Raw genomic sequence first — 20,773 nt, 5'->3', positions numbered from 1 at the left:
AGGAGTGGGATAGCTGGGCCAAATGGTGTTTCCATTCCAAGCTTTCTGAGGAATCTCCACACTGCTTTCCAGAGTGGCTGCACTAATTTGCAACCCCACCAGCAATGTATGAGTGTTCCTTTTCCCCCACATCCTCTCCAACACCTATTGTTGCTTGAATTCTTGATAATCGCCATTCTAATTGGGGTGAGATGAAATCTTAGGGTAGTTTTGATTTGCATTTCTCTTATTACTAGAGATGTTGAACATTTTTTCATATATCTGTTGATTGCTTGTACATCTTCTTCTGTGAAGTGTCTGTTCATTTCCTTAGCCCATTTGTCGATTGGATTATTTGCATTCTTGGTGTAGAGTTTTTTGAGTTCTTTATAGATTCTGGAAATTAGCACTCTTTCTGAAGTATGGTTGGCAAAGATATTCTCCCACTCTGTAGGCTCTCTCTTCACATTACTGAGAGTTTCCTTTGCTGAGAGAAAGCTTTTTAGTTTGAATCTATCCCAGTTGTTGATTCTTGCTTTTATTTCTTGTGCTATGGGAGTCCTGTTAAGGAAGTCTGATCCTAAGCCAACAAGTTGAAGGTTTGGACCTACTTTTTCTTCTATAAGATGCAGGGTCTCTTGTCTGATTCCGAGGTCCTTGATCCATTTTGAGTTGAGTTTTGTGCAGGGTGAGAGATAGGGGTTTAATTTCATTCTGTTGCATATGGTTTTCAGTTTTCCCAGCACCATTTGTTGAAGAGGCTATCTTTTCTCCATTGCATATTTTTGGACCCTTTGTCTAGTATGAGAAAATTGTATTTATTTGGGTTTGTTTCCATGTCCTCTATTCTGTACCATTGATCTACCTGTCTATTTTGGTACCAATACCATGCCGTTTTTGTTACTATTGCTTTGTAGTAGAGTTGAAGATCTGGTATTGCGATACCCACTGCTTCGCTCTTGCTACTGAGGATTGCTTTAGCTATTCTAGGTTTTTTATTCTTCCAGATGAATTTCATAATTGCTTGCTCTATTTCTGCAAGGTACATCATTGGGATTTTAATTGGAATTGCATTGAATCTGTATAGCACTTTAGGTAGTATAGCCATTTTGACAATATTAATTCTTCCTATCCAAGAACATGGGAGATCTTTCCATCTTCTAAGGTTTTCTTGAATTTCTTTCTTTAGTGTTCTGTAGTTCTCATTGTAGAGGTCTTTCACCTCTTTTGTGAGATTGATTCCCAAGTATTTTATTTTTTTCGATGCTATTGTGAATGGGGTAGTTTTCCTAATTTCTCTTTCTGAAGATTCATCACTTATGTATAAAAATGCATTGGATTTATGAGCATTGATCTTGTAACCTGCTACTTTACTGAATTCACTTATGAGTTCTAAAAGTTTTCTGGTGGAATTTCCAGGTTCCTCTAAATATATAATCTTGTCATCAGCGAACAGGGATAGTTTGAGTTCTTCTTTTCCACTTCGTATCCCGTTAATTTCTTTGGTTTATCTAATTGCTCTGGCTAGAGTCTCAAGGACGATGTTGAATAGAAGTGGTGAAAGAGGGCATCCCTGCCTTGTTCCAGTTTTTAGGGGGAACGCTTTCAGTTTTTCACCATTTAGAATGATATTAGCCATGGGCTTAGCGTAGATGGCCTTTATAATGTTAAAGAATGTTCCCACTACCCCAATTTTTTCTAGTGTTTTGAGCATGAAGGGATGCTGTATTTTATCAAATGCTTTTTCTGCATCTATTGAAATAAACATGTGATTCTTAACTTTAAGTCTGTTAATATGGTGAATGACATTTATTGATTTCCTGATGTTGAACCAACCTTGCATCCCTGGGATAAACTTCACTTGATCGTGGTGCAGTGTCTTTTTAATATATTTTTGTATGCGATTTGCTAAAATTTTGTTGAGAATTTTTGCGTCGATGTTCATTAAGGATATTGGTCTGAAATTTTCTTTCCTCGGTGTGTCTCTGTCTGGTTTAGGTATCAGGGTGATATGGCTTCATAGAACTAGTTTGGGAGGGTGCCCTCCTCTTCTATTGCATGGAATACTTTGAGGAGTATTGGAATGAGCTCTTCTTTAAAGGTTTTGTAGAACTCGGCTGAGAACCCATCTGGTCCTGGACTTTTCTTTGTTGGTAGGCTTTTGATGACCTCTTCTATTTCATTGCTTGAAATTGATTTATTTAAGTTGTTTATGTCCTCCTTGTTCAGTTTAGGTAATTCATATGTCTCTAGAAACTTGTTGATGTCTTCGAGGTTTTCTGTTTTGCTAGAGTATAGATTTTCAAAATAGCTTCTAATTCTGTTTTGTATTTCACTCGTGTCTGTTGTGATGTTTCCTTGTTCATTCCGAATTTTAGTAATTTGAGTTTTCTCCCTCTTTCTCTTTGTTAGTGTGGCTAAAGGTTTATCAATTTTGTTTATTTTTTCAAAGAACTAACTATTTATTTTGTTAATTTTTCCAATTGTTTCTTTTGTTTCAATTTCGTTGATTTCGGCTCTGATTTTAACTATTTCCTGTCTTCTTCTACTTTTGGTATTGGTCTGCTCTTCTTTTTCTAGGGCTTTAGCTGTAGTGTTAAGTCGTTCATTTGTTGATTTCTACTTCTTTTGTTGAATGCGCCCCATGAAATAAATCTTCCTCTAAGTACTGCTTTCATAGTGTCCCAGAGATTTTGATATGATGTGTCTTTGTTCTCGTTTACTTCTAAGAATTTTTTTATTTCCCTCCTGATGTCTTCTGTTATTCATTCATCATATAATAGTGTATTATTTAATCTCCAGCTATTGGAGAAGTTTCTGTTTTTTATTCTGTCATTTATTTCTAATTTCAATCCATTATGATCTGATAGAGTACAAGGTAGTATCTCTATCTTCTTGTATTTGCTAACAGTAGCTTTGTGGCATAAAATATGGTCTATTTTAGAGAAGGATCCATGTGCTGCTGAGAAGAAAGTGTATTCGTTCTTTGTTGGATGGTATATTCTGTATATGTCGGTTAAGTCTAAATTGTTGATTGTGTTATTGAGATCTATGGTTTCTCTTTTCAATTTTTGTTTGGAAGATCTATCCAGTGGTCTAGAGGTGTGTTAAAATTGCCTAGTATTATTGTGTTGTGGTCTATTTGATTTCTGGAATTGAGAAGGATTTGTTTGACGTACGTGGATGAGCCAATGTTCGGGGCATAGATATTTTTGATTGTTATGTCTTGCTGATTTATGCTTCCCTTAAGCAGCATGTAATGTCCTTCTTTATCCCTTCTGACTAGTTGTGGCTTGAAGTCCACATAATCTGAAATGAAGTTGGATACTCCAGCTTTTGTGCTGTGTCCATGTGCATGATATGTTTTTCCCCATCCTTTCACCTTTAGTCTATGGGTATCTCTTTCTATGAGATGAGTCTCTTGCAGGCAGCATATTGTTGGATTTTTCTTTTTAATCCAATCTGCCAGTCTATGTCTTTTGATTGATGAGTTCAGGCCATTAACATTCAGGGTTATTATTGTGATATGATTTGTATTCCCAGTCATTTGACTCATATTTGTTTTTTGACATGATTTGGTTTCTCCTTCATTTGGCTATTCCTTTAGGCTAGTTCCTCCCGTTGCTGGTTTGCATCGTTGTTTTTCATCTCTTCCTCATGGAATATTTTGCTGAGAATGTTCTGTAATGCTGGCTTTCTTTTTGTAAATTCCTTTAGCTTTTGTTTATCATGGAAGGATCTTATTTCGTCGTCAAATCTGAAAGTAAGTTTTGCTGGGTATAAGATTCTTGGTTGGCATCGGTTTTCTTTCAGGGCTTGAAAAATGTTGTTCCAGGCCCTTCTAGCTTTTAGGGTCTGGATTGAAAAATCTGCTGATATTCTTATTGGTTCCCCCCTGAATGTAATTTGATTCTTTTCTCTCGTGGCCTTTAAAATTCTGTCTTTATTTTGTATGTTAGGTATTTTCATAATAATGTGCCTTGGTGTGGGTCTGTTGTAATTTTGTATATTTGGAGTCCTATAAGCCTCTTGTACTTGATTTTCCATTTCGTTCTTCAGATTTGGGAAATTTTCTGATATTATTTCATTGAATAGATTGTTCATTCCTTTGGTTTGTTTCTCTAAGCCTTCCTCAATCCTAATAATTCTTAAATTTGGCGTTTTCATGATATTCCATAATTCTTGTAGATTCTGTTCATGATTTCTTACCATCTTCTCTGTTTGGCCAACTTTGTTTTCAAGATTAAATATTTTGTCTTCAGTGTCTGAGGTTCTGTCTTCCAGGTGTTCTATCCTATTGGTTTGCTTTCTATGGAGTTTTTAACTTGGTTTATTGTTTCCTTCATTTCAAGGATTTCAGTTTGTTTTTTTTCCAGTATCTCTAACTCTTTATTGAAATGATCTCTTGCTTCCTGTATTTGGTCTTTTAACTGTTGATTGGTGCGATCATTTAATGCCTGCATTTGCTCTTTCATCTCCTCCTTCAATGCCTGCATTTGCTCTTTCATCTCCTCATTAGCTTCCCTGATTGTTTTAATTATGTACATTCTCAACTCCCTTACTGACATTTCTTCTGCTGTGCTGTCATTGGGTTTTATTGATTTAGTATCTAGGTTTGTTTGGAACATTTTCTTCCCTTGTTTTCTCATATTGGTCAGATGTCAGTGGGACCCTGAGATATTGCAGATTTCCTCTATTGGCTTATAGTGTCCCAGTAGATTTCCAGTGTATTACCTCCCAGCCTTCAGTAGCCTGAAGTGTTGGAGGAACTTGATAATGCAGTGCTTCCGAAGAAAGCTGCCCCTAGCCCCCTACTGGTTCCAGGGCTTGGAGCTGGCTCTGTGCGGAAAGGCACTCACTGCGGGCCTGCACTGCGCAGCTGGCCGTGTGGGAGTAGCCCACTGCCGGAGTGCGCAAGGCTACCTGGGGAAGACTCTAGCTACCCTGCCCTGCTCTGATAAGCTACCCCTATCTGTGCCTGTCTCCCAGGCGGAGCTTCACCCAGTGGGGGAGACTCACCCCGTGGCTCTATTTTAGTCCGAGTCTCTCAATGCCTCCCCTTCTTGAGTCCTGGGTTCTGGAGTGACTGGAGATGCAGTCACCCTCTCGTCTGCCATCTTGGATCACCCCGTGGAAAGAGCCTGCGGCCGGAGGGGGCAGGGCCACCTGGAGAAGTCTCTGGCTACCCTGCCCTGATCCCAGAGGCTGTTTGCGGGTCAAAGCTCTCCGTTGGCTTGGGGACTTGTGGCTGGCTCTATGTAGAAAGGCTCTCACTGGGTCGTCTGCTCTGAGAAGCTAACCTTGAAAGGCGCTTCCCGCCGCAGGGGGCCGGGCTGCTTGGCGAAGTCCCTGGCTGCCCTGTCCTCATCCGCGAAGCTGCTTGCGGGCCGGAGCACGCCGCGCTGGTTCCGGGACTTGTAGCTGGTTCTGATCAGAAAGACTCTCACTGGGGAACCTGCTCCGAGAAGCTGGAGAAGCTGGCTGTGTGGCAGGGGCTCACCTCCGGAGTGCACAGGGCTGCCTGTGGAGACTCTAGCTGCCCTGCCCTGTTCCGATAACCCACCTGTATTCGGGCCTGCCGCCCAGGCCGAGCTTTACCCGGTGGGCGAGAGTCACCCGTGGCTCTATTTTAGTCCGAGTCTCTCAATGTCTCCCCTTCTTGAATCCTGGGTTCTGGAGTGACTGGAGATGCAGTCACCCTCTAGTCCGCTATCTTGGATTGCCCCCTTTTTTAATGTCTTCAGAGACTGGGTCATGAGCATGATAATCAGTAGTAATGGGTTTGTTTTAAGTAAAGGAGAACTTGAGAAACTGCTATTTTTTTCCTTCAATGGAAGAGCCCTTTGAAACTTTTTGGTTGAGAAGGACGTATTTTGTTTCACATAACAAAGGCATTGCTATCTTTGTATTATGCATATACTTTGATTTGTTATTGGATTTTGGTATCAGTAAGTTATATTGACTTATTTCAGATAATATTTCTTACTTTCACCCAACATTTTGTTGGTTTCTTCATATAGGCTGAGTCATAGCAAATTGCCAGTAGGCAAAAATTCTGTATTAGTCTGTTTTCTGTTGCTGTAATGAAGTACTGGGTAGATTACAAAGAGATTTATTTAGCTCACAAGAGACTGAAAAGTTCAAGGTTGGGTGACCTCATTAGTTTGGCCTCTAAAGAGGGCCTTATGGTGAATAGTATCAACATGGTGGTAGTAAAAGTGATTGTGTAGTGAGACAGCATGCTAGAGAGCAGTGCAGGTATCAGGTTCTTTCTTTTTTAACAACTCAGTCTCATGGGAACCACCTGGGATCCCACTAGAACTACCTTAATCTTTTTCAAGGGCAGTACCCCTAGTGACCTAATCACCTCCATTAAGGCCCTATTTCTTAAGTTTCTACCATCTTAATACTGCCACACTGAGGACCAGACCTCAACCACATGAACCTTTGGGGGACAAACCACATTGAAACATAGTAGTTTTTTTTTTAAGAAAAAGGTAGGAAAATATGAAATCAATATTCTCTAATTTCTGTGAGAAATGGGTTATAAAATCAAAATTACAAAAAGTCTTAAAGGAATTACATAGTATTAGCGCAGATGGCTTTGTTTAAATGAGTACTTTTAGATTATTCATGAGTAATCCATTTGGTTGAAATGAATTGATAGATAATATGTGCTTAAAGAACCCCTGTTTTTTGGTATTGGGAAATTTTGTTTTAGAACACGTTCACTTTTAATTTTGGGGTTTTAGGGCATTGTTATGCTCAGTGAATTATGGCATATACTTCAAGTAATTGGTAATAATGGTAGCTATAATATTAAAGTTTGTAACTATAGGCTGTAAAATAATTCTAGTTGAAGATGTTTGACCATATGCCTTTAATTTGTTTACCCTCAACCCCAGCTAAAATGGTATACAAGGATTTAAAAATTCAACTTAAGAAAAAGGAGAAAAGGTGAGATGAACAGATTCTTGGGAAGCTGGAAAGGAGAAAGATCACTTGTAACAGAATTTCAGTGAACTAGCTGAATCCTAAGGTGCAAAAAAGGGTCAAAACTGAAAAGTAATCACAAAATACCCCGAAGTTGGAAAATTGGTGGTATATTTATTTCTGAAAGTGTGGTAATGGAAGGGTGGTACTCTAAGGAGTTTAGTATCCTGAACCCTCCTCTCTTTAATCTGAATTGTAGCAGGACTATACCATTCTCACCCCAGAAGAATATTGGAGGTTTATTTTCTAGAGGTGGTAGAAAAGATGGTATTTGACCCCAGGGACCAGACACATTAGAAGGTGAGAGTAGAGTATTTATAACGGGGGAAAGTGAAAGACTCTCAAAAAGTTAATGTTGAGAACCCTCATCTTCACTCCCCACTCCAGCCCTCTTCTTCCACCTGACACCCATGTTTTTAAATCAAGAAAACCCATACCTGAGGAGCACATCCAGATTTGACATAGATCATAAGATGCTGGTCTTCAAAACTGATAACTATGAAATAAATGAGTCATCTCTAGTGTCTGCTGATAGTCTCCATCTTTTCATATTTTCTTGAATGTATTTATCATATACAGCTTTTTAAAAACATCTAAGAGTTGGAAATAAAATGAATAACCTGTGGGTTTACTTTAAAAACATTTCTGGTAGGTTTTCAATTATTTCACCTTGTTTTTCTTCAGCGTATCTCACAATTTTTAATTGGATATTTAACGGTACATAATTGAAATTATAGAACCCTCTTTTTAAAAGTGTGTGTGTGTGTGTGTGTGTGTGTTGTTTTTCTTGCATGCAGGGGTGGGAGTGTGTGTCTGGCAAGATTGTAGAGTACAATCAAACCATCAAACCATCCTAATCCTGTCAAGGTTTGGTTTGTGATTTTATTAAGGATGATGTATTTTAGTTTTGTTCTTTCTCCTTTTGGAGTCTCAGCTGAAAATCTAGGATATTTGCAAAGCCCATTACATCCCTGGATTCCAACTTTTGTTTCTTTAGCACTATATAATTGTTGTAAAATCTGTTCTGCTCATTAGCTTCCCAGCTGTTGCTTTCTGCTAGGTTTCTTGGAGTTTTGCCCTGTATATGCAAAGCCGAGCAGTTGTCAGGCATGTTAGGGGAGATTGAATGCAGATTTTTTGGCTCATTTCCTTACAGTACCCGCTACCCCCATTCTCTTAAGATTTTTGCCCCTGAAGTCCCAGTTGCTTTACACTTCCTGAACTCCTATATCTGTTTCAGCCAGTTGGGAATGCTGGTTTTTTCAAGGATTCATTTCCCCTGCTTTCTGAATTCCAAATGTCTTCAAGCAAAATGTTAGGGTGAATTGTGGAGTCTGATTGTTGTTATTCCTATTTCCCAGGAATTGTAGTTTCTTAAAACTTGCTTATATTGGTTGCTTTCCACAGCCTTTAAACAGTTCATTTATATATTTTGTCTAGCTTTTATGGTTTTTATTGGCAGGAAGAGAGCCAGTTTTCATACAAGGTACTCTGTCATTGATGGAACTGTAAATCCAAATACATACTCAAGTACACATGGAACTTTCACTGAAGCTAAAACGTGCTGAGCCATTAGACCAGCCTCAGCAGGTTTCAGGTGATGTACTCTATTTGTCATTGATCACAGTGGGATTAAATTAGAAATAAATTACAGTAACAATAGCTATACAATTCTGAAATTTTTGGAATATTGGAAAATAATTATGTGTGGAATCAGAAAGGGCAATGAAAATTTGATAAAATGTATTGAATAATTCAACTGAACATGTAAGAACTTGTGAGATAAAGCTATGCTTGAGGAAATTTTTGCGTTCAGTTGTCCATATGATAAAAGACATAAAGCTAAAATCCAGTTTATGTCTATTATATCCAGTTATTGTTACAAAAGAACAAATTAAACCAAAGGAATATAAAAGGAAGGAAAATATATAGGTGGTAATGAGACACTCAACAAAGCCAAATAGACTAATAAAATGAACAAATCTCTGGTTAACACTGATCAAGAAAAAGAGACAAGGTATAATACCAGAAATGAAATAGAGGATGTGACTAGAGATTCTACAGATATTCAAATGATAATAAGAGGATATTATAAGCAGTACTATACATACATTTGGAAAGTTAAAAGAAATTGACGAATTCCTTGAAAAAAAGCAACTTTACATTTGCATTTCAATAGAAACTTGAAGGGACTTGCAGCTATTTTTAAAAATGTAAGTCTGTAATTAAAATCTCTTCACAAAGAAAATTCCAGCTCAAGATGAAATTTGCTTGCAAATCCTTCCAAACATTTACGGTAAAAGTAAAATAAATCTTATAGAAATTCTTCTTAAGAATAAGAAAGATTGTTTTATGAGCTAGCATAACCTTAATATAAAAATCTAACTAGGAAATAACAATAAAAGATTATCTCTTGAACATTGATGCAAATATTCTAAATAAAGTATTAGTGAAATATTGTGATAAATCAAAATGATAACATGTTATCGTCTGGTTGGGATTATTCCAAGTGCTCTTCACTTGTTGATTGTTTTGACTTGAATCTACTGTAACTATTAATGATGTAATATTAAAAGAATTGTGCAAGTAAAAAGTTTGAAATGAAATGTAATTTTTAGCTTTGTGCACCTCTATCCTAACATTATTCTAAATTTTTAGGAGTTCTCTGACAGTTTAATTGTATGATTTGCTGTTCTTAAACATTCTTTATTATGGGAATAATTTTTCAATATAGTTTTCACTGAAGGTTCATTAAAAATGTAATTTGTCTGTAACTATTTTCTCAGTTTCTAAGAGACCTAAATTATAGTTTTTATTTTGATATACTTCTCTTTTTACTTGTTTCAATTATTATTTTAATTTTTTTATTATATGATAGTGTTTGTGTTGGCTATCTTATTGGTTAATGGAGTAAATCCAAGTTTTAAGCAATATTTCTTTCTATAAGGAAGCTTTCAAAGAGAGATGTTTTTCTTTCCTTTAAAAGGTAAAGTGATTAATCATACTGCTTCTAAGAGTGAGCCAGTTAAATTAACTGGAAACTAAAATCTTGTGCTGAACTCCTTTAATTTTTTTCAAAGTTTTTTTTTTTCAGTTATAGATGGACACAATACCTTTATTTTATTTATTTTTATGTGATACTGAGGATCAAACCCAGTACTTAATATGTGCTAGACAAGTGCTCCACCACTGAGCTGCAACCTTAGCCCAAACTTCTTTAATTTTATAATTTAATTTTTTCCTCTTGTTATGTGTGTTTCTATCATTTATTGTATGATTTCTCTTGTAATTTGCATGAAATGTATTTAAATGTAAAACAGTAATCTTTATATTTTGTGTACCAAGTGTTGATAAAGTTAAACATGGATGACAATTGAATATAGATCGAATATTATATGATTTAAGTCATTATTATTACTTTTGTTGAGTATTATAATTGTATTATTTATTTTAAAGAAATTTGTGTCTGTGAAGATGTGCTGAATATTTACAGAGAAATGCTATGTTCAAGATTTCCTTTAAAATATTTTCAGAAAAAAGAATGGGGAAGGGCAAACTACACATCTGACAAGAGTTTGGTATCCAGAATGTATAAGGATCTCATACAACTCAATAGCAAAATCCACATAATCTGATTAAAAATTGGCAAATGATCTGAACAGACATTCTGAAAAGAAGATATGCAGAGAGTTAAAAAGTATATGAAAACAAGCTTTACATCACTCATCATCAGGGAAACACAAATGAAAACCACAATAAGATACCATCTCACCCCAGTTGGAATGGCTATTTTCAGAAAGACAAAAAATAACAAATGCTAACGTGGACGTGGAGGAAGGGGAACTGTTGGTGGGAATGTAAATTAGTACAGACATTAAGGAAAACAGTGTAGAGATTCCCCAGGAAACTGGAAATAAAATCACCACATGAACCAGCTGTGCCATTGCTGGGTATATAAGCAAAGAAATTAAAATCGGTTTGTCAAAGAGACTTATGCACTCACATGTTTATTGCACCGTTATTCATAATAGCCAAGATGTGGAATCGTCCACCACCTCATGAATGAATAAGACAATGTGAAATATATACAGGATAAAATATTGTTCAGCTGAAAAAGAATGAAATTCTACTATTTGCACCAACATTAGAGGAATTGAGACCATTACATCAAGTGAATACATCGGGCACAGAAAGACAAATACTGCATATTCTCACTTCTATTCAGAAGCTAAAAGGTCAATTCATAGAAGGAAGGAGTAGAATAGTGGTTACTAGAGCCCAGAAAGGGTAAAGGGGAGGGGAAATGAAGAAAGACTGGTTGATGAGTACAGGGGAACAGTTGGTTAGAAGGAAAACCTTCTAAGGTTCTGTAGCACAGTATAATAATAGTTAGAATAAAATAGTTAGCACAGAATAATGATAGTTGACAAAAATTAATTGAATATTTAAAAATAAATAGAGAGGATTTTGAATGTCTGTAGCACCGAGAAATGATAAATATCTGAGATAGTGGATAGGCCAGTTACCCAAATATGATCATTACACCCTATATACATGTATTGAAATGTCACAGTGTATCCCATAAATATGTGTAATTGCTATGGACCAATTAAAATACATTTAAAAAAGAGAAAAATGTGACAGAATGTTGTCATTGAAGCTGAATGCTTGAAACATCGGGTTTGTTCTATTTTCTCTATACTGTGGATTTGAGAAATTTCATAGACTAAACATTAAATAATCACAACTGTAAACATAGTTTCTCCTTAAAGATTCAAACTTGGACCTCTTTCCCATCTGTACCCTCCCACCCATGTGGCACTGTGGATTGAACCCAGGAGTTCTCTACCACTGAGCTACATCCCAAAACCTTTTTTATTTTTTATTTTGAGACAGGGTCTCATACACTTGTACAGGCTGACCTCAAATTTTCAGTCCTCTTGCCTCAGCTTCTCCAATACTGGGATTACAGGTTTGTGCCTCTGTGTCCAGCCATAGTCACATCTTTAAAATAAAAGATAACAGCTTCTTATAATATCTTTAAATAACTGTATTTGTTTATATAGTGAATGTACTACTTTTAAAAAATAGGATAATGAATTAATTTACCAGTTATAGAAATAAACATTTATAATTTTTTTTCTGAAACTGAAATTCCTTACTTTTAGTGATTCATGTGATAATATGAATGTAGATTTTCAGTTTTGTGACTAAGGTTCAGAAATTGACCTACTTCTTATTAAATTTCTTACTAGTTCTCATTAGTTATTAGTAGAATGAATGCATTTTGACACATCATACATAAATGGAGTATAACTTCTCATTCTTCTGGTTGTGTGTGGAGTAGAATCACACCGATCTTATAGTCATTTATGCACATAGGGTAATAATGTCCAATTCATTCTGTCCTTCCTACTGTCATGCCCCCTCCCACTCCCTTCACTCCACTCTAATCTAGAGCACCTCTGTTCTTCCCTGTCTCCCTTATTGTTTAGCATCTGCATATCAGAGAAAAGAGTTGGCCTTTGGTTTTGGGAGATTGGATTTTTTTTTGCTTGCACGATATTCTCCAGCTCCATCCATTTACTGGCAAATGCCATATTTCATTCTTCTTTAAGGCTGAGTAATATTCCATTGTGTATATATACTGCAGCTTCTTTATCCATTCATCTGTTGAAGGGCATCTAGGTTAGTTCCATAGTTTAGCTATTGTGAGTTGAGCTACTATAAACCTTGATGAGGCCATATCACTGTAGTATGTCCTTTGGGTATAAACCAAGGAGTGGGATAACTGGATCAAATGGTGGTTCCATTCCAGATTTTCTGAGAAAACTCCATACTACTTTCCATAGTGGTTTCACCAATTTGCAGTCCCACCAGCAGTGTATGGGTGTACTCCTTCCCCACATCTTTCCAACATTTATTGTTGCTTTTATTCTTTATAATTGCCATTCTGACTGGAGTGAGATGGAATCTCAGTGTAGTTTTGATTTTCATTTCTCTATTTGTTAGAGGTGCCAAACATTTTTTCATGTACTTGTTGAGTGATTGTATTTTTTCTTATGTGAAGTGTCTGTTCAGTTCCTTAGCTTATTTATTGATTGGGTTGTTCTTTTGGTGTTAAGTTTTGTGAGTTCTTTATATATCCTGGAGAGAGTGGTCTATCTGAGGTGCACGTGGTAAAGATTTTCTCCCATTCTGTAGGTACTCTCTTCATGTTATTGTTTCCTTTGCTGAGAAGAAGCTTTTTAGTTTGATTCTATCCCATTTATTGATTTTTGATTTTACTTCTTGTGCTTTAGGAGTCTTGTTAAGGAAGTCAGTTCCTAAGCTGACATAGTGGAGATTTGGGCCTTTTTTCTTCTATTAGGTGGAGGATCTATGTCTTTGATCTGCTTTGAGCTGAGTTTTGTGCAGGGTCATTCTTTAAGGTTAGTTTTCCCTGTGATACATTCTCTTAACTTTTTCTTTATTTGCAAATGCTTTTATTAGATAAAATTCGTGATTGGTGATCGTTTCAGTCCTTTAGAAATGTGCACTTCCTTCTGTCCTCCATTGTTTAAGATGAGAAATATGCTGTCATTAGAATTGATGTTTCTTTTAAATAGGTAATATGTCTTTTCTCTCTAGCGGCTCAGTTTTTTTTCTTAGCTTTCTGTGGGGCCCTGCTGACTTGTATGAGGGCCTGAGCACAGTATTGACTTATTTACTTCATACTCTGTTGTTGATGCTGGATTATGAGATTCTGTGTACCGTTGGGCCCTGCTGGCACTACTTGGGTAGTGGAATTCTAGTACCATCTATTTCTGCTAGGTGGGAGCTGGAAATTAAATTTCTAGGCCACTCCTTCTGAAACTGTGGGGAGCAGGGGTTCTGCTGTTTGTCTGCAATACAGATAATATTGTCAAAAATTTTTTTTTGTTTTGTTATTCTACCCTTTCCCTTATATTTTGACATAGAAAAACAGGCTTTTCTTGATACTTTTTTTTTTTTTTTTCTTCTATTCCTGTTGATGTTTCTGGGTTAGAGGCCTTTGTATCCTGTCTGGAATATATGTAGGCTTTGTTATCTGGAGTTAACAGTTTTCTTAGAGAATCCACCACTTTTTTACCCTTCAAGGCCCAAAGTGGTCTACTTTCTTTTAGTCTCTTAGAATCTGCCCATGCTTATATGTGTTTTGTCCAGGGTTTTCAGTTGTAAGGAGGACTGGGAAATACAGGTAGTGTTACTTCATCTTGACCAGAACTAGGTCTTTGTATTAGTTTTGAAAGACTACAATTAGCCAATGATAATTTCAAATCTTGATTGTATACATCATTATGTACACATATACCTCATGTAACATTTCAGATTTTGTAGAGGAAGATCCTTATTTATTATAGGCTATTCTGATGTATGACTTTGTATATATGCCTTCAGTTTTCATTTATATGTGGTAAAATATTGAATTAGAGCATCTTTAAGTTCCTTTGTCTAATATTATATAATTTTGTGTAATATTGTATAACCAACAAAATTCTATGATCACTGATGGTATTTTATTTTTGCTGAGATAGAGAAAATAATTTAGACTTTAGAGTTATGCCTGTTTGGATTCTGAAAGATGGAGAGGGAGATTTAAAAAAAATTTTTTTTTTTGTACTAGGGATTGAATCCAGGGGAATTTAAACACTGAACCACATTCCCAGCCCTTTTTATTTTTTTATTTTGAGACAGGTAACTGAGTTGCTTAGGGCCTCACTAAGTTTCCAAGGTTGGCTTTGAATTTGCAATCCTCCTGGCTCAGCCTTCCGAGCTGCTGGGATTACAGGTGTACACCACCATGCTCGGCTGGAGAGGTGGTTTTTGCCATAATTGTCAGAAGCATGAAAACCCAAACCAGTGTGCCTGGACTTGTGTCTTGGCTTTACCTTTACTAGGTATATGATCTTGGACAAATTATTTTCTTTGTCTTGGTTTCCTTACCACAAAAATGGGGGTAATAGTATTGACCTTATAGACGTGTGAAGATTACAAGAGTTATTATATATAGACTATTTGGAACAGTCCTTCCACATAATATACATCATTTAAGTGCTTATTGTTATTTAACAATTGCATGGCCTTAGGTTAGTCTTAATCTGTAAAATTGTAAACAGGATAATTATGCTTATACATACCTTAAGATATATATCTTGTGTAATACTTAATGTCCTGTTTGTATATTGGTTGTACTTAATAGAAATTAAATTGGAAAATGTTTTTATTTTTCTAGATTTCTGAATATTTTTTATCATCTAATGAAATTTTGAGAATTTACAAGCCGTTAGCTTTTTATTTTTAGTTGTCGATGAACCTTTCTTTTACTCATTTATTTATATGTGGTGCTGAGAATCGAACCTAGTGCCTCACACATGCTAGGCAAGTGCTCTATCACTAAGTCATAACCCCAGCACACAGCCATTAACTTTTGTGAATGAATATGTAGTTTCATAATCCTTTGCAAGTGTATCTAAATATATACTATAAAATGTATCTGAATCTGTATTTAAATATGTATAGTACAAAATGGAAGTATGAAAGTTTTAAAATATATAACAGGAAAAATTTTTATGTTGATCTTATTAAGTGAAAAAAATTTTGATTTATTTTCTTCACTTAATTGCATAGAACGGAAAGATGCCGAAGGATGGGAGACTGTTCAGAGAGGAAGACCTGTTCGTTCACGATCAACAGCAGTGATGCCAAAAGTTTCATTAATAACAGAACTAATAAGGTCAAAGGATGACAGTGATAAGGAAAATGTATGTATTTTACCTGAGGAAAGTATACAGAAAGGTGAATTTATTGGAGATGGACCTTCTAATACTATAGAATCTCGGCCCAAAGACTCACTGCAGTCTTCTGACCATCCCCTTACTGAAAGAACCCAGGTAATACATACTGAAGATTTTTTCTTTTTTTCCACTACCTTTTTCAAAAGGGTCTTTGTGTCCTGGAATGTCTAATTTTTCTATTTCATTTCAAGTATTTTATGTTGAAAAATTTGAGATCTACAGAAAAGTTTCAAGTCTAGCATAGTGAACTCTTCCCCAGTATCTTGTTTGCTTAGATTCACAAATTAACATATAATACATTTTTTCTATGCTTTCTCTACATGTCACACGTTATTTGCTACACATGAGATTAAACTATAAATATAATCATTCACCTTTGAATATTATATAGCATGTATCTTCAAAGAACAAAGAAATTCTAATATATAACCATATTATAATTACAACACTCAGGGAATTTTGACATTTTTATATAATGTTACCTAATTTATAGTCGATATAAAAATTTTTCTTTGCCAGTAATCTCTCTATATATATTTTTCCTCATTCAGGATCCAGTCTAGATTCACATAGTATATATGCTTTTGTTTCATTGGAAACAGTTCCTTAGGCCTTGTTTCTTTTTTTTTTTGCTACTGGGGATTAAACGAAGGGGTGTTGAAACACTGAGCTACACCCCCAGTCCTTGTTTCTGATGACATTAAGAGTAAAGTACAGGGTTTCTTATACTTCCTTTTTTATTCATTATTTTTCCTAAATTATTTGGCTTATGCCTTTCTGACAGCAACAGAGTACTCGTAATGAGTATCACATTGAGAGGCACATGGATGACAGTTTGCCCAGGTTTGTTGTCAGTTTTGACTAGTTGATTAAGGTAATGTTTTCCTGCTTTTGGAATATTATTTAAAAAATGGCAGTGAGATTTTGAGCTTCTTGTTGTTGTTCTCTTCTCCCTCCTCCCTCCTCCCTCCTCCCTTCTCCCTTCTTCCTTCTTCGGCACTAGGGATTGAACCTGGGGGCACCTAAGCAATGAGCTACATCCCCAGCCCCTTTTTAAAAAATATTTTATTTAGAGACAGGGTCTCATTGAGTTGCTTAGGGCCTTGATAAGTTGCTGAGGCTGGCTTTGAACTCTCAATCCTCCTGCCTTAGCCTCGTCACTGTAATTACAGGCATGTGCCCCTGCCTGAGCTTTTCTAGTTTAACTTCCTATAAAGGCCAATATTTAATACAACTTAAAACATTGATAGATTCAATATGTGTGCTGTCAGTCTAGTCTTTATCTTATGTGAGTTCTTATCTTTTTATATATATTTATGTGAAGGTAACATTCATTTTGTATAATTTTATGTAAAATGATGAAATATAGGAATTATTCTTTGATATCATAGGAAATGGTTTAAATTAATCAGTTGTAAAATAATTGTAATAGTTTCAGTTTAGAATAATATTTATTGTTTAAAATTCTCCTAGGCACAGGATCACCCCCCCACACACACACTGGAAATGCTCTTCATCTTCCTTGTCTTTTCTAATGAGGACAATGGCTCTTTATCCTACATTATATTTGATGTTGTGAGATTGTAGGCTCCTTGGGTACAGATCTTAGTTAACTTCTTAATTTTTGACTATGTGGAACAGAATTTTAGATACGTGGTTAAGTAATTGGTACATATTTGTTGGATATGCCTTTTAAGAAACTCTTTAATGTGAGAGACAGTGAAGAAATCGCTTTTTAAATTTTACCTAACAAACATCTAACATTTTTGATAAATGACTTTATTTAAGAAATATAATTTGTTATAAAAGTTATTCTGGTTTTATGTAGTGAATAAATTTATATGATATTGGGATTTCAGAAATAATCTATATATAGAACTTTGGAATAAACTGTTGCTAAAATGTTTCAGCATAAAAGTTCACTGCTAATGGTAGCCAAATGATGATAATAATTGTTTTTTCCACTGTCATTCTAAAAATAGAATTAGTGTATATAGATCTTTTCTCAACACTATTATTGTTTGGCTTTGATTTTGTTACATAAATGATACTGAGTTTTTAATAAATAGTTGACTGTATTGTAAACATCAGTAATGCTAATGTAAATATTGCCAAGAAGATTATAAACCATGGTGACTGACATAAAAATAATGTTGATAGCAATATAAACAATGTGATATAATTTAAATAATGTTGATGCTAAAATCAACACTTGGAAAACTAAGTTCTGACCAATAGTAGAATTTCTAATGTAGTTTATAAGACTTGGGCAAGTTTAATATTTGTATAATAATTAATCAGAACTGGAGGTTTATGGCCACTGTTTATTTAAGAAGTGATGTGAGTTTTAAATTCACAACTTTAAATTTTAGTTCTTTGACTAAGAGTTCAGTTGGAAACAAAAACTATTCTTAGGAAGTGAAAACAAATGCTTGGTTGTATTAACTGAATTAGAAATATTTTTTTAAAAAATGCCTGTGTGTTTGTCTTAATTCAGCATTATTATTTTTAATATTATTTTCATATTTCTGTTGGTTATGTATTAACTATTCAAGAAAAGGGAAATGGGAGGATGTCTAAATCTTAAGTATACAAATCACATAAGATACCCCATGCTTTTGTTCATGTTTTTTTTCTTTTCAATCTGAGAATTCTTAACCATATAGCACATGAATCTTTATCAGAGTTACTTTGAAGCCATATTAGTATTATTTGAAGAGATCAAGTTTCATAATTTTTTAGTTAAATGCTTCAGAATATATTTTGATAAGAAATGGTTTCAGGATGATTTTAAAATACCAAATACCCTAATTTAGTGTCAGACCACCTTCAGGAAAGTTCTTGTAAATGCCTTTAGTTGGATGAGTTATGTATTCAAAGTTTTAAACTTGTGACTAGATTTCTTATGAGGGATTTGAAATACTCATCAAGAATTTCCTACTTTTAGGGAATATAGTTGCAGCTTTTATTGCTTAATTTCTAAAATCCTAAAGACAATACTCAATATATAGTAGGCATGTAAATAAAATTTGTACTGCTTAATGGTATTTCCTTTTGTTGTCCTTGAAACTTACAAAAAAGATAAATGAGTTGTCTGTCATCCAGCTAAGTATTATTTTATACTTGAAAGGTTAAGTAGATTCTGCTTTTCTAGACTCTAATAGTTGGTAAATATTTTTATTATCTCTGATTTATTACATAAATATGTTTTGTTAGTTCACAGTGAGTACATTGGATGTCAAGAATTCTGGCAGTAGTCAAGACAGTTCTGTGCAAACTTCTGAAATACCTGCTGTTCACATTGATACAGAGCATGTTTTAGAATCTCAGCAAGTTGACATACCTCCTTTGCAAACAAATGAAGATAAATTTCCAGCAGAGAAAGCAAGGATAGAAAGTGAAATGGACCCTTCAGATATTTCAAATGTGAGTGCTGCTCACTTGGTAAGAACAACTTATCAGAATTCTGAGTCAATACTTAAAAGTCCTAAACCCTAATAATAAGAACTTGTATTGTTTATTACTTTGTATTTTACAAAGCATTTTATATGTTATTTCTTTTCAACTTTTTTTATGTTAATATTTTGATATAGTTAAAATTCTTCTTGATTTATAGAGGAAGAAAGTGATATTAAGAGAGGAAAAAATTGTTCAAAATCATTTATTTTTTATGTTATTTAACCAAATGCATTTTAGCACAGGATTGAGAAACTAAACCCAGCTTCTAAGCCCCTTGCTTGTTCTGGGTTTCATCCTCAGCATTACAACAGCAGCAACAGCAGCAACCAAAAAAGAAAAGAAAAGAAAAGAAAAGAAAAGAAACTAACCCTAATCCTGTAATCCTGTAATGACAAAGTCTTCCATGCAATATCTGGGATTCTGATAGGTGAAATATGTTGCCCACTGGACTTAATTTAAAATTGTTCTTTACAGAATAATTTAAACAGCTACTCTAATTTGTTTGGTCTTTAAGATAAAATTTATTTACCATCTCTATTCCAGAATCTCTAAAAATGAATTGATTATATGTAAGTTTATGTTTTTGTATGATTTCCTATTTCTACCATCTCTTTCTATTGCTCATTTTAGTATTAAGACATTTGACCCTGTGGATGATCCAGAATAGATCAGAGAAGTTTCATAAGTTTGTATAAATGAAATCATATAAATCTTTGGTTGGCTTATTTCACTCTTCATAATCATTTTGAGGTTCATCCATGTAGTTGTTTATTAATAGTTGATATTTTTTATCACCTTTAGTGATATTGTGTTGTTTATGTGCAACACACATATACAATGCTTGTTCATTCATTTAATCCAAATAAAACAACAGCCATTTGAGTTGCTTATAGTTTTTTGTTAAGACTTAAAATGGTATGAACATTGGTGAATACATCTTTGTGTTTTCATTTTTCTTGGGAATATACCCAGTTCACTTTGATTGATAGTATTATTCAGGTCTCCTGTACTTCTGTTAATTTTCTGTTTACTTGTTCTGTCCGTTTAGAGAAGGATATTGAAAACTCAAATTCTGGATCTGTATTTTTAATACAACTTTATTGAGTTACAGTTGGCCTAACATACAGTTCAGCAGTTGACCTAACATATAGTTCATCAATTTAAAGTGTTTAATTATGTGTTTTTTAGTATTTTCACAGTTGTGCATTCATCCCCATAATCAGTTGTAGAGCATTTTTATCACTTCAGAAAGAAATCAAGTATTTATTACCCATCATTCCCTTTCGTTTCCACCCCTCCCTACCCTTCCAACCCTACACAATTGCTATTCTACTTTTCGTATTTGTAGTCTTACCTGTTTTGGACATTACATAGAAATGAAATTCAATATGTGGGTCTTTGGATAGACCACTTACCATGTTTTAAAGGTTCAATCATGTTTGAACCTTAGTGATTTATTTCTTTTCATAATCAAATAGTATCCTATTGTATGGATAATACCAAATTCTAGTTATATGTTAGTGAAT

General features: G+C 34.8%; 1 protein-coding gene across 1 annotated transcript in view; it reads left to right on the top strand.

Moving 5' to 3' along the window:
- The window catches only part of Scaper (S-phase cyclin A associated protein in the ER), a 484,560-nt gene that overhangs the window by 123,186 nt on the left and 340,601 nt on the right, over positions 1-20,773 (top strand). The window contains 2 exon segments of the mRNA XM_047539576.1: positions 15,622-15,884; positions 19,005-19,232. Coding sequence (XP_047395532.1) covers positions 15,622-15,884; positions 19,005-19,232 — 491 coding nt within the window.

The sequence above is a fragment of the Sciurus carolinensis genome, chromosome 2, assembly GCF_902686445.1.
Source record: "Sciurus carolinensis chromosome 2, mSciCar1.2, whole genome shotgun sequence".
Taxonomy (NCBI): Eukaryota; Metazoa; Chordata; class Mammalia; order Rodentia; family Sciuridae; genus Sciurus; species Sciurus carolinensis.
This window is presented reverse-complemented; position numbering and strand designations above follow the sequence as displayed.